The 15,509-nt window shown below is 38.5% G+C and overlaps 1 protein-coding gene across 1 annotated transcript in view; it reads left to right on the top strand.

Moving 5' to 3' along the window:
- Positions 1–15,509, top strand: part of hlk (hulk) — a 118,231-nt gene that overhangs the window by 73,170 nt on the left and 29,552 nt on the right. The window contains exons 21-27 of the mRNA XM_070092126.1: positions 2,538–4,083; positions 6,640–6,771; positions 6,967–7,149; positions 7,410–7,550; positions 7,848–8,039; positions 12,101–12,238; positions 13,259–13,354. Of these exons, the coding sequence (XP_069948227.1) occupies positions 2,538–4,083; positions 6,640–6,771; positions 6,967–7,149; positions 7,410–7,550; positions 7,848–8,039; positions 12,101–12,238; positions 13,259–13,354 (2,428 nt within the window). The remainder of the gene's footprint in view (positions 1–2,537; positions 4,084–6,639; positions 6,772–6,966; positions 7,150–7,409; positions 7,551–7,847; positions 8,040–12,100; positions 12,239–13,258; positions 13,355–15,509) is intronic.

Below are 15,509 nucleotides of genomic sequence, written 5' to 3'. Positions count from 1 at the left end.
TTAGGCTCTTAGGACCATATATCTGTGTTTTAGTGCAAGACATTTAAGAGATCATTTAAAGGAACAAATATAAGTGAAAGATTGGCGTTTTTTCATATATAACCTCTGTCATGTATCATCTCCATGGCTAAATAGTTGTCTAATCGAACTCACTTAATAGTAATAATGATTATATTCTATTCATGGGAAGTATTAAACCCTTAGGGGTTATAAAACTTCTGGCAATGGAAGGCGATTTGGATTCGAGGAAGAGAAGGATAGGTTCAGTTACTATGATCATGACAAATATATTTAATTCATCTTGTAGCTCAATGTAATATTTCTCATCGTTTTGATCACATTATATTTTTAATTATTCAACAATATATCCACAGAATGACCCACACAGTGTTTTTCCTGAGTATTATAAAAAATAATGATCAGGATTACATTACTGAAAATTTTTATTAAAAAACATTGGGTACAAAACTAAATATATATGTGGTCTATATTTAAATGTCTGTTATTTAGGCTGTAGTGAGTCCTGTTCAAGGGGGCTGCCTAGAGCCTGGTGAAGCGCTCTTCATTCAAGGAATTGGACCTTCCCTACTTCCTAGGATCAAAAGCGATTACCTCCCATTTCCCAGGCGCTGTATAACTCCCAACGAATTTAGCGCATACAGCAGTTTTCATTGCCAGATTGCAATAGAATGTAATCTCTTACTTACACCGCAGGACTGTTTTAACTTGATCAACGGCTTTCAGTGGGGCAGTCAGGATTTCAACCTGGGGAAAGAAATCAAAGAAATCTTTTTTAAAAAATGTGTTTTTCATTGTGTATGTAAAATTTCTTAAATTGTCGTGTTTTCGTCGTCACTGGTCAGTATAATACGATAAAAATTTAGCCTTTAGTTTAAAAAAAATCATATGGGAGGCCTGACCTCCATTAGCTCCCACCGTGGTTGCTCCACTGATTGCTTTAATCGCTAAATTTATTAATGCTTAGCTGCACTTTGATGTTAGTGGACACCTTGTATCGTTGGAGAGATGGTCACTGTATCATTCTCAGTATGATTATTTCAGGAATACTAGAGAGCCCTCAGGTAGCCTTGAATTTGCGGCATCTATTAGAGGTAGATGAAGAGGCAGGCGGTGAAGGTGAGGATGATGAAGCAGATGATGATGACGACAATAAGGCTGAGGAGCATGGTGAGAAAGATGAAGGTGATGTTGAAGAGGCTGATTATGACGATGAGGCCGGTGTTAAAGATAAGGCCGATAATGACAATGCTAAGGCCAGTAAAGGTGATGACGATGATAAGGTATATGATGATTATGATGTCAGTGATGATGAAACCGATGATGACGATGAGGCCGACGATGATAGCGATGAGGACAATGATCAGACCGATGATGATAATGCGGCCGATGATAACGATGAGGCCGATGATGATGAAGTTGAGGATGATGGTGAAGCTGATGATGAAGATGAGGCCGATGATGACGAAGGTGAGGCCGATGGTGAAGGAGACGTCGATGATGATGATGAGGCCGATGATAAAGCAAATGAAGGTGAGGCCGATGATGAGGCAAATGATAATGCGGCTGATAATGATAATAAGGACGATGATGGAAATGAGGCCGATGATGAAGATGAGGCCGATGATGATGTTGAGACCGATGATGACGATGAAGATGAAGACGATGAGGCCGATGATGAAGATCAGGCCGATGATGAAGATGAGACCGATGATGAAGATGAGACCGATGATGACGTTGAAGATGAAGACGATGATGAGGCCGATGATGATGATGAGGCCGATGATGATGTTGAGACCGAAGATGACGATGAAGATGAAGACGATGAGGCCGATGATGAAGATCAGGCCGATGATGAAGATGAGACCGATGATGACGTTGAAGATGAAGACGATGATGAGGCCGATGATGATGATGAGGCCGATGATGATGTTGAAACCGAAGATGACGATGAAGATGAAAACGATGAGGCCGATGATGAAGATCAGGCCGATGATGAAGATGAGACCGATGATGACGTTGAAGATGAAGACGATGATCAGGCCGATGGGGATGAGGCCGATGATGAAGATGAGGCTGATGATGATGAAGATGAGGCCGATGATGATGAGGTCGACGATGAAGATGAAGACGATGATGAGGTGGATGTTGACGATGAGGCCGATGATGAAGATGAGGATGTTGAAGCCGATGATGATGAAGATGAGGATGATGATGAAGATCAGGCTGATGATGTTGAAGATGAGGCCGATGAAGATGATGATGATGTTGAGGCCGATGATGAAGATGAGGCTGATGATGAAGATCAGGCCGATGATGTTGAAGATGAGGCCGATGAAGATGAGGATGATGATGTTGAGGCCGATGATGAAGATGAGTCCGATGATGATGAAGATGAGGATGATGATGTTGAGGCCGATGATGAAGATGAGTCCGATGATGATGAAGATAAGGCCGATGATGTTGAGGCCGATGAAGATGGATCCGATAAAGACGAGGATGATAACGATGAAGAAGAGGATGAGGCTGATGATGACGATGAAGACGATGAGGCCGATGATGATGAGGCCGATGATGAAGATGAGGCCGATAAAGACGATGATGATGAAGATGAAGACGAGGATGATGAAGATGAGGTTGATGATGAAGACGAGGATGACGATGACGTAGAGGATGATGATGAGGCTGATGATGACAATGAAGCCGATGATGACGATGAAGACGATGAGGCCGATGATGATGAGGCCGATAAAGACGATGATGATGATGAAGCCGATGAAGACGAGGATGATGATGAAGATGAGGCTGATGATGACGATGAAGACGATGAGGCCGATGATGATGATGAGGCAGATAAAGACGATAATGATGAAGATGAAGCCGACGAAGACGAGGATGAAGATGATGATGACGATGAAGATGAGGCTGATGATGACGATGAAGACGAGGATGACGATGAAGATGAGGCCGATAAAGACGATGATGATGATGAGGCCGATGATGAAGATGAGGCCGATAAAGACGATGATGATGAAGACGAGGCCGATGATGATGAAGATGAGGCCGATGATGACGATGAGGCTGATGATAGTGATGAGGCCGACAGTGACTATAACGAGGACGCTGATGACTATGAGGCCGGTGACGACGAGGACGATGATGACGAGGCCGATGATGATGAGGCCGGTGACGACGAGGACGATGACGACGGAACCGATGATGATGAGGCCGGTGACGACGAGGCCGATGACGATGAGCCCGATGACGAGGAGGACGATGATGAAACCGATGGTAATGAGGCTGGTGACGAAGCCGATGACGATGAGCCCGATGACGAGGCCGATGATGATGAGGCCGATGACGACGAGGCCGGTGACGACAAGGCCGGTGACGACAAGGCCGGTGACGACAAGGTCGATGATGATGAGGCTGATGACGACGAGACCGATGATGATGACGAGACCGGTGACGAGGAGGCCGATGATGAGGCCAGTGACGATGAGGCCGATGATGACAATGACGAGATCAATGATGTGACCGATGACGAGTCTGATGATAACGATGAGGCCGGTGATGACGAGGTCGATGATGATGAGGCCAGTGACGACGAGGCCAATGACGACGAGGCTAATGATGATGGTGATGAGGCTGATGATGAAGCCAGTGATTTGACCGATGACGATGAAGCCGACGATGATGAGGGCGTTGATGATGACGATGAAGTCGATAATAATGATAAGGCCAATGATGATGATGAGGTCGATAATGATAAGGATGATGATGAGGCCGTGGATGGTAACGATGAAACTAATGATGACGATGGTGAAGCTGATGAGACCGATGATGACGATGAAGCCGATGATCATGAATCTGATGAGGCTGAAGCTGATGATGACAAGGCCGATGATGACGAGGCAGGTGCTAACGATAATGCTGTTGAAGCCATTGAAGATGGTTATGACAAAGGTATAGAGGCTTTTGAGGATAATGAAGCAGATGACGACGATGACAATGCAGTGGAGGCTGAAGCAGATGATGGTGAAGGGGCTGAAGATGAAAAAGGCAGTAAGGACGGGTGAATGAATGGGTGATCTCACCGACAGTAACTTGGTGCTGCCGTGCTTTCCTTTGCTTCTTAACACATATCGTCCCATCACCTGTTTTTTTCGACCTAACAGTCCTTACAAACACTGAGACATGTAAGACTCTCAGCTTTCCACAGTAATCGAGAATTTGCACACATTAAACCAAAGAGACAAAATGTCTCCTAGACTAGATTAGATTAAGCACTAATTTTACGTCTGATTTAGACTTACCATTTGCCTAAAGCTTACTTATTGGCTTATCAACACATCACCTTCATCCATCACAAAATTTTGTAAATTGAATGTATTTTGATTGTGATCTAGCTAGCATGTAGTATAACGGAGACTGAAGTGACAGACACTAACCAGTCAGCAGTATCATGATACTGACGACAGAATGCAACGATTGACAGTTCATTTTTCGTTTAGCAACGCCGTCCTCACGTCGCTAGATAAGCACTTTTTAAACTTCAGCACTCATTTTTTTAGTTATGAGTAGAAAACGTTTAGTAGCCTAGTTTCGCTCGCTGTAGTTTAGAAAGTTAAAAATAATACTTAATTCATGTGCGATATGAGGACGGGTTGTTTTTATATTACCTAGAGACTGACAGGGAATAGGTGATAGAGTACTAGCCAGCAGCATTTCTGCTATTGTCTTTGCATCTCGCTTGTTAATAGCAGTATTACTGTGCATTCATGTGGAATCGCTAAGTCTGTCAATACAGCGCTCGGGGAATGCGAGGTAATAAGATTTGATTCAAGGAAAGGGAGGGCATATCCAATTCGTTGGGTCAAGACCTCTTCACCAGCACCAAGGAGCCTACTCTTGAAGGGCTGAAGCTTATTAACACCTTTAAATTACTGTTTCTGTTAGTTTTGTGTAGCCTTTAGCGTTATGTTTTCTCGATTTCCTCAAGGGTGCCTTGTGGCTTCTGAAGGGTGCTTGTTCCAAGGAACTGGCGATATCTTTCCCCTGTCTTAAATGCAACTCTCATAACCACCCATTTCCCAGGCACTGTATGGCCTCTAGATTTACCAACAGCCTGGCTAGTTAGAGACTGTGCCGCTATTAGCGGCTTGGAGTATAGTGTTCAGCATGCCTTCTGCTGAATGACCGACACAGGTTTAATAATAATAATAATAATAATAATAATAATAATAATAATTATTATTATTATTATTATTATTATTATTATTATTATTATGACCCCGTACGGGTTTACCGCTTCCCCATGAATGTAGTAATTTAATTTAACTTCTTTTGCATGAATTCGTTTGATGTGTTAATAGGCTATATGATCTTTATTATTTTTCTATTTAACCGCATGATTAATTTAACTTAAACATTAAGGAAACATTTGTGTGCAGTATATTGTTCTTAGTTATCTAGCCTTTCATTAGCTGCTGCTGCTTAATTAATGTTACGCAGTAGTAATTATTAAATGTCTTCTTGAAGACTAGGTCAAGGACAACATAGATATCATGACGTGGTATATGCCTGATGCATGAGTCAGAATGACGAAGCTTCCACAATATCACATAAGCTGTTAGTGTGGTATGTTGGGTGTTGAATGGCACAGACGTAGTCTGTTCTCATCTGCTCTCACTGAAATGTTATCAAGAGTTCTAGCATGAGCTCTTATGTTGCTTACTATTAGGGCCTGAAGGGTAAAAAAAATCATAATACGATAACTCGAGCAATCATCAGCTATCCCGCAAATTGGAAACGAAAACCTGACGACGTTTCGGCCTGCTCATTATTAAGTCACGAGTGGAAATGATTCTGGATGAACTGAAACATATCTAGTTTTTGGTTTGTTGTGTGCTATGGCCGTCTTTACTAAAATATTGACGGTCGTAGCATCTACTTTCATGGTCATGGATTGTACAAGCGGTTACCAAATGAGTTACCCTATAATGGACAGAGGCTATACATATATGTAGTTACGAGACAGTGTCTTGTTTTTCATAACTAGGGATTCTTCAAAATAGCATTCGAAAGTGCATATGATAGTTAAACTAATACTTTTAATACAGCTTCTCGGCTGTCTATTTTATGTAACTTCAACATGTGTACACCTCTAGTGGTCCGTAACACACATCTAAATCCATACTCCAAATGTGGGCCACCATATTCGTGTGACTTTTTTCACTTCATCATTTATTCTATTCTAGTACAGAGCATTTTAAACACTGTGCTAGAAACCATAATCATTCTCAAACCCTTACAAGAAATTTAAATGCATGATATCAGGGGAGAGTGGGGGCCCTTTGATGAGAACCATCATACCCAGTCTGTCCGAGAACTTCACGATACTATAATTGATATTGTATACAGATAACTGCATTTTCATATCATTTACCATATTGTTCTACTAATTTTTTGAAATTGGAAAATAACTGTGGAAACACTATTAAAACGAAATTTATTTTATCTATTTATCACTGCCTATGGGTTTTGCAGACATCTGCAGAAGCCATGGCCACTGTCAGCATTTACTAATTTGGGAATGTGTGTGTATGTGTGTATATACAGGTGATATCCAGGCAGAGGAGGAAGTGTTGGAGTGGCTGATAAAACAGCGTCACGAGGACACCATCGAGAATATTAACCGCCAGATGCTTTACACCCTTATCGATACTCAAGACTACCTCGCTGTCTACTTCTGTGAGTTACGTCCTATTTCTCATATACATGTTTAATTACTGCATATGTTTTATGATGTTAAATTCAAAACATTCTTGCTTCATGCTCAGTAATTTCACATTTGAAAACAATGAGAAAAATACATACGTAGAATAAGATATAATTTACTTTTTTTTTTCTTCCTCTTGGAATCTTTCATCATTTTCTTCCCCATAGTTAATGAGGAGAATGACGAGTGCCCTAAGGTGCTGCGGGTGCTGGAGAAGATTGACGACGAGGCTGCAGAATATGGCATCCAGATGGTGAAGATGAATGACAGACTCATGGCCAAGAAATATGGCTTCAGGAATCCTCCAGGATTGGTTTACTTCAGGAAGGCTAAGCACATTAAATATGATGGTAGGAGACAATATTTACATGGAAGGTGGCTAGGGATTATCATACATCATATACTGACAATGGGGGGTTATTTTTTTATGAATATTTACATATACTAGGCATCAGTGCTTTGGTAATAATTACCAAAATTTACATTGTTTCATCAATAAATAATTATTCGTAAAAAAAAAAAATTGTGTAATATAGCATTTACACGATATTGTATACGCGATCAAGCGTGTTAAGTGTCTTTTCTGCATAATGCATTTGTGTCATTATAGGCGACCTCTACGATGATGAAGACGTGTTGGACTGGCTCACCGCCCCGGAGAATATGGAACTCAACGATGCCATTGAGAAAGTTAACCGGAAAATGTTCGAAAGGATCAAACAAACCACAGATTACCTGGCTGTCTTTTTCTGTGAGTTTATTTACACCTTTCATTAATAGCTATCATATTTTGGGCTTTTTTTCTTTGTCGGATACGCTATTATATACAAGTGTTTGTTAGTATAGCAACATTTCTCTTGGATGTTTGGTTCTGGCAGTCTGTTGCCAACTTTTTGTAAAATATGGTGTAATTTGCTATTGGAATCCTGCCAGCGAGAAGAATACCAATTACGTTATCTCTTCGGATACCCCTTCTAATTTTCCTGAGATAGTAAACATTTATTTCATAGTTTGGTATGACTAAACATTTGCTTGACGTTCCCCACAGACGCTGAGGAAGGGTGCAAGCAATGCCAGAAGGTACTTGCCGAGCTGGAAAACATCGACGATGAAGCTGACGCCAACGGGATTGACTTCGTTAAGATTGACGATCCTCAGTTGGCAAAGGAAGTCGGTGTTTATGCCCTCCCGGCCATCGTGTTCTACCGCGCCGCTAGCGAGGAACCTATTATTTATGCTGGTAAGTATAAATAGGCAGGAGGTGGAGGCGAGTTAAGGTTGGTGAGAAGAATGTGTAAAAACACTAAGAACAATAGTCACTACTCACGAGGTGTTTGGAGAAACAGCACAGAGCAGAAAGAGTGCAATACCAAGTAAAAAACAAACTTGAGAAACGGTAAAGGACCAAGCGTTGTAGGAAAATGATCGGAGATAGGATGGATTGGAATTTTTTTTTTTTTTTGGTGAACATGTTAATAATTGGAGTTCGAAATGCCTAATAGCACTAACAAATGAATGGTATCAGAAGCATTAAAATGAGGAGACAAGGGTACTGGATGCCATTATTAGATTTAATAGTTTGGAAAGCTTGGATTAATTCCAAGCCATTAATTTTGGCGAGTTTTGTGGTTGTACATTACTAAATTCTTAAAATTTAAAACTACAGAACAGTATAAGTCACCAAAATTATTACTTCGTATTAGTAAAAAATCAGCTGTTTTCTAGACAGTTGTTTGGCTGAATATTAGTGTAAGCGTTTTTCATTAGTATCTCTTTTTTAACCTCATTTTAAATAAATAGCAAAAGTGGTGTATTATTATTTTGTATGCATTGAAATTCAATGAATGGTGGCTTTTAAAGTATATTGCTGCTTCAAGATTTTTTTAATCCTTTGCATCTTTATGCATTTCATTTCTGTATAGTCATGTCAGTATATATACCCTGAGAGATGCATTTTTTCAGCGTATATGTACTGAGAGCTTACCTTGGTCCCTATTTTAGATAGTTTTTTTGTCTGGCGGTGAAAAGGTTACCGTGCAGCCTTAATGACCCTGGTGCAGTTGAAAGGTTTTAAGAACATAATGAAGGAACACTGCACCAGGCCTACTGTCCCATGCAAGATAGGTCCATTCACACTCATTAATGTACCCATCCAACCTATATTTAAAACTACCCAAAATTCGTCTCATTTGACGCTATCAGGAAGTTTGCTTCATTTATCTACAATTATATTAAACTTGTACTTTCCAATATCCTTTCTCAGTCTAATTTTCTGGGCCAGTAGACCTACTGCAGTGTTCCTCCATTCTTATGGTCGCCACCTGGAATGCATTGTTGTGAATCATGCCTTGTTGAGATATTTTTAACGCGCTTATATAATGAATATCTTTTTATATTTATTCCTGTTTTTCATTTGTACACTTCGGTCATATCCCCAAATTTTGCGCCTTTGCAAAGAGTGCAAGTGCTTTCAGGGGGAATTCAGGCCTAAAATTTTTTTTTTTTTATTTTTCGTTCGATTTCTTTCATTTTTTTTGTACGTAAAGAAGCACCTTTCAATAGTAATGTGACCAAGTTTCAATAAGATAGCTCAAAAAACAACTGAGAAAAAAATTATTTACTAATAATCATACATAATCATACATATTGCAAGGTACCGTCGAAGTGGGACTTGGAGAAGCTGTTTTGGCATTATCTACGCATAAAACAATGCTAAACTGTATTTCTAGTGGATTGCCTTTCTGTAATTTATCCTTTCTTCATTCTTAAAAAAATAAATTTTGTATGTTTTTTGACTTTCAGCCAAATATCTGACTTTTGCCCTCACATAAATCAAAAACAAATTATGATATCTCAAAAAGCGATCCACTAGCTTGTAAAACAATCTTTCCTTTATGTTCTCTGTGAATTTCATTACATTCCTGCTATTATTAACTTAGTTACTTGCTCATATATGTGAATAACTTACTTCCGAGATAATCCGCGAAACAGCCGGACCACCTTTTTTTTTTTTTTTTCCGAGAAAATAACATTTTTCTCAGTCTTATACTGCATTACGAGTGTATATCATAGTTAACCATGTTCGTTTTCTCTAATATAAGGACCCTGGAGGTGAGAGAAAGAGAATGTAAGCCCCTCTCTGAGAATGGGAATCTATTATTCCCGATGGAGCGCTCTGGGAATATTCCATATATTATTCATTCTGGAGTATTTACCATACTTCTTTGTTATTTATATTGTTTATTATGTCATATTAGATCAATTGTGATAGATAAATAAGCCGTAGAAGCTATAATAGCGTTATATTGAGCCATATTCCCCGGCCACCCCCGAGACTGGAATTTTCCATGACGTCAGCAAAATGGTGTCGGGAGGTTCCTGGTTGGTTGGAACTCTACGTATAAGTCCCACCCACTGTATTATGATACCAAATCGTCAATTATTATCTTAGAAAGAATAATACAGTAAATACACGAAAAAAAAACGGAAAAAAAAAAATAAATTGACGACAGGTGAGCACACCTGTCGCGGGTGGTGACGTAACCCTAGGTGTATTTAAATGACCATAATTCCTTGTAGGAATGTCGTAGAACAATGATTCTGGTACCATTGTGTTGCCAGAGAGTTAAGCTATTTTTCTATAAGATTAACTCAGTTTGTGAATTTTTTTCGGAAAAAATTTTTCGTTCGTGTTTTCCCGGAATTCCCCCTTCAGCCTACCTTAGTAGGAAAGCTTTCTAATACATTTCTTGCCCAAGCAAGAAAAAGATAATGTTTGAAAATCAAATCTGTCAATAATCTAAGATGAAAATAGTGGATGATTATTTAGCTTTATATGTTACTTTAGCTAACAATAGGTTAATATAAATAATAGCTTACCTGCTCTTTCAACAGAGTTCTCATTTAACATATTAATAAGTTATTTAGATTAAATATATTTTCTTTAAAAGAGTGTGTAAACAAATGATGGGTTACTGAAAATTCACCCCAAGGACTACAGTTAACTACACTTAAATATTTTTTTTATATAACTGAAGAGATAACATGGTTAGGCTAGGTCTTTGTGCAAAATTAAAAATATCATATAAAAAACTGCATAATTTTAGGTAACTGTTTTCCTTGGAGGAAGAATCTGCAAGTGATCTTAAATAGTATATGCTTATATATAAGTAGTGAACATTATCCAATAATTTATATATTTGTTTTTGTGTTCGTTATGGCGTATTCCTGAACGACGATCCTTCACCAGGTGGTAGGTCAACCAGGTTGAGTGTCCCTATCTCAGCTTTAGCCATGGATTATTGTCTTCTAGCCCTGAAACTTTACCTTCAGGGTCAATCTCCATCCTCACAGCTTTCTCATTCAATTTTCTAAGTTTCTTAATCAGTCCTTATCATTCAACCTGTCTTATTAGCAGGCTTTTCTTATTGTTCATTATCATATATTTTCACCTGTCATACAAATGTATTAGAGATCCTGAGGTAAAGTCTTAGAATTTTGTTGGACTGGAACCTCTCATGGCCTACCCCAGTACTGTCAGTGTTACTCAGAGTAAGACTGTCACCTTGTGATACAGTGATGCGTGGATTTTTTTGCTGCCAACCTTGTACTGAAGTCATTTTCAGATCGTCATATATTTATTTTCAAGTCCCCCTAAATCCTGTTACTCATTTTATCTTTTTTTTTGTATCAGTTTATTTTCTTTGATCTGTTTATTATGCATTTTTATCAAATTTTATTAGTGCCTCTTACCTTCATCAAGTCATTCCATGGCACGACTGCATCATTAATTGTTTTACAGTACCCCATACATGGTGTAGTCATCAAATTATAACATGGGGCTGTCTTTTCTAACTTTGTCACCTGTTATGACCTAGCATGAACTATTATTACCAGTAATAAAAAAATGTTGTGTCATTCAGCATGTATAAAAAAACCATTGCACGAAATTCATATACACTTTTGATTTCTAAATTCGTTATATATATTGTGCCATTTCGCACGTTTTTAGTATATTAAACAAAAAATTGTCATAAATACTTTTTTAAATTTATAACTCGTAGTTGTCATGGAATATCTACCTCCTAGAGAAAGTTCACTTCAGTCATTAGAACAAGTTATATAGAAGGGTGGTACATACGAACCGCTGAAAAATGGGAATTTAAACACAATTAAATGTACCCTTATCTCTTGATCGTTAAGATTTCCGAATCTTTCCCTTCAATTTGAGTGGATATTTAAAGAAATTCAGGTTAGGTCATATGGTTCTTCATGTGATTCATATTTTGTTGGCGAATACAGGTGACATGAAAAATGAAGAGAATCTCCTATCATGGCTATTAACGGAGAAAGACCCAACTGCAGACTTCATCGAGGATATGGAAGGTGCTGCTCTTCAGCGAGTCATCAGAGATTCTGACGCCATTGCAGTTTACTTCTGTGAGTCAAACCTTATCACCTTAATTGTTTTGGAGAAACTGTATAGTATCGTTGTTTAGTCAGTTAAAGATTGAAATTGAAATGCTTGCATTTTATAAGTTCAATTTTATATGAAATTAAATTGAGATAGTCTCAAATTTTCACACCGGTAGCCCATATCCACCAATGTATCTTATTTCTTACTAGCATTAAGATACAGTACTTTCTTTTGCTAAGGAATCAGCGGTACTCTTATATGCGGACTAAAGGGTATTTGTAGACACATTTAGTGATTCTGTGTCTTAAAAGACATGTTATATGTCTAATACTTGTATTAATCACTTGATGAAATTGCGATAATTCAGATATTCTTTAATAATAAATTAGGTGATATTTACATAATTTATGGGTAAATATGCACAACCATCATTGCCTCTGTTATTTCTGAGAACTCGTATGAAATTTAGCCGATATGTATTTGCTAAAGAGGGATGCTGCAAGTTAATTCCACCAGCATGTTCAAAAACAGTTGCTGATGGTTTAATTTAGTTCACTGGAGTTTTTTATTCAACGGTATCATCAACTTCAGAGAGGGCGGCATCTTGCGTTTTATACATATCTAAAGAAACGAATTAGTGCTTACTAGAAGCACTTTTTAATAACATTTGTAGTTAAATTTACGTCTTTTTTTTTATACGTTTCACTTTTTTAAACTTAAGAATTATTCTGAAAAATTAAGTCAGTATTCGCTATTAATAGTGAAGTTTTTATCTAACCACAGTTTATACTTGCCTTTAAATGTTTTAGGTGGCATTATACTGAAAGTGATATATGTAGTTAGACTTGACACATTAACTATTAATTTTCAGCTGTGCTGAAGGTCAGATAGTAACGGCCTCTTTTGGGAGAGCTAATATGTATAATTTGACTAATACTGGTTTATTAAAAACAAAAATATTGTTTAACTGGTAAGCAAATCAGTTTATTTTATGAGAAACACACATCCCTGATTCCCATTACCTTTCCACTGTCTCCATGAAGATGATTTAGCTGCATGTGGCTGTAAAGAGACGGAGCCTGAAACTGAGAAGAAAAAGAAGAAAAGGAAGGGAAAGGCAGAAGATCCAGGAGAAACAAGTGAAAATCATTTGTACTACTGTATTTATATTTTCCCCTAGCCGTAAATTCCCGCCTCAACTACCTTTGTATTCCATCGTACTGCATTTAATATACTTCACAGGGCTATAGGGACGTGCCACGGCCTATACATTCCTTTGCAATGATGAGAACTCAGATCTTGTAGTTACTTATGTTTGCATAAATATAGCTAATATTTATGGCATATCTCAGTTGGATCTTAGTTCTCTTTTAGTAGGTCTACAAAACAAATAACTACATCGAACACCCCACTGGAGTAATAATAAAGAAAAAATGCATAGCCTAACACTGACCAGATGACACGAACACTGTTGTCTTAGTCTCGTGTAGCTAATCAACTTGTCCTTAACTCGTACATTAATTCGTACGTGGGATTAATATGGTTTCATTTGTTAGTGAATAACTATTAGAAAATAACCTTGGTGACTTATAATAAGATATAATTTTTTGGTGTAGTGCATGTCTTTGCAAGCTTAGACTAGATGCAGCATGAAATAGCAAGTAAGTATATGTCGGATTGTACCTTGAATGAGTTTCACATCGCTAAATGACCAACTCGGGTTTATCATTTTTTGTAACTATAATAATATTGTAGATGATAAATACACGAAAGCAATAAATGGGAACTTTACTGAGACAACGCAAAGGTTCCAATTACTGCTTAGTCTTTATCACCCTACAGTTATAATACCATCTACTATTACAATAATAAAGTAACGAGTCTTTAGATATAATCAGCTGTCATTGTCATATTGTTCGTCAAACTTAAATTCGTGTGCAATAAAATTTTAACTCTTGTGATTGCTTATCCAAATAAATATCAATAACATAAAGGTTTAACCTCTTAAAAATGTCGCCGTGTTTTGTCTGCACATATGTTCATTAGGTGTGTCATTGTGTCGTGTCTTGTCAAATAGAAGTGACACCGTTGTAGTGGTTTTTTCGTCGTGAAATTCAGCGAGCTTAACAAGCCAACATAATGTAAACTGCCCTGTCACATCACTTTCAACAACATTCAAATAACGTACTGTCGAAGATAGTGAAGAAAATACACGTTGCAGATCAAGCTTTTACAGTAGTCCAGGATTGAAGGAAACATCGTCTTAGGCTTCCTGTCCTAAGTGCGGGGTTTTTGGTGAATTGTTCTAGCCACGACTTTTTAATTCTTTAGTAATGTTCAGTATTTCGCCAGAAAGCTGTTTTCATACCTATTTATCCCATCCAATACTAAATGAGGTTTTTTTAGGTACCAATTTTCATTGACGAAGTGGGAGTACGCATGAGATAAGGTAGTAAACATGTAACATTTTTATAACGTATTCGGGTACACTTGATACTGAGCAGCTCACCCTCATCCCCTTCCTCTCACCCTCGTTTAACACCATCGGAATGGGAGGTGGGAAGGTATTTTATTACTGGAAATGTAACAGACCGGGTGGTTAAGATTTCACTTGCTTACTAGCCTGAGATAAAATACCTGCGAATTACCCTTCCTTCCCCTCCCCTTACCTTTCTCCTTCGTTGTACAAGAATGGTATACCATACCGACAAAATGAAATTAAGACATGCGCAATATCTGGGTATCTTTATTGTAGACGTTTCGCCATCCACTGGCTTATCAATACAAATTCTAGGACATAATTTGAAGACAGTAGAACTATATACAGAAGATGAGGTAATCAGTCCCTCAGCCTTGGAGTGAAGAGCACCGTAGTCGTGGAGGTTCTGGAGCAGAGGCAAGGAGGCTGGCGTTTATATACTAACGTCAGGTGGAAAGGGGACGTGTAGCAGACGAGGGCATAGTCACTGGTAGGCGGGATTCCCCAGTGTGGAAGTAGGTCATACCCAAAGAGATGGGTTAGTTGTAATAGTAGTTGTCGTAGCCGTGAAGAAGGTTATGTACATGTCCTCAGAATCAAGATTCCATGATGTTGCAGTGTCTGACAAGTTATACAAGAATGGTATACAATACCGACAAAATGAAATTAAGACATGCGCAGCATCTGGGTATCTTAAGAACATAAGAAAGAAGGAACACTGCAACAGGCCTACTGACCCATGCGGAGCAGGTCCATGTCCCCCTCCCCCCGGATAAGCCCAATGACCCCCCCTCCCGGATTAGCCCAATGACCCA

Source organism: Cherax quadricarinatus, chromosome 38 (genome assembly GCF_038502225.1).
Source record: "Cherax quadricarinatus isolate ZL_2023a chromosome 38, ASM3850222v1, whole genome shotgun sequence".
NCBI lineage: Eukaryota > Metazoa > Arthropoda > Malacostraca > Decapoda > Parastacidae > Cherax > Cherax quadricarinatus.
This window is presented reverse-complemented; position numbering and strand designations above follow the sequence as displayed.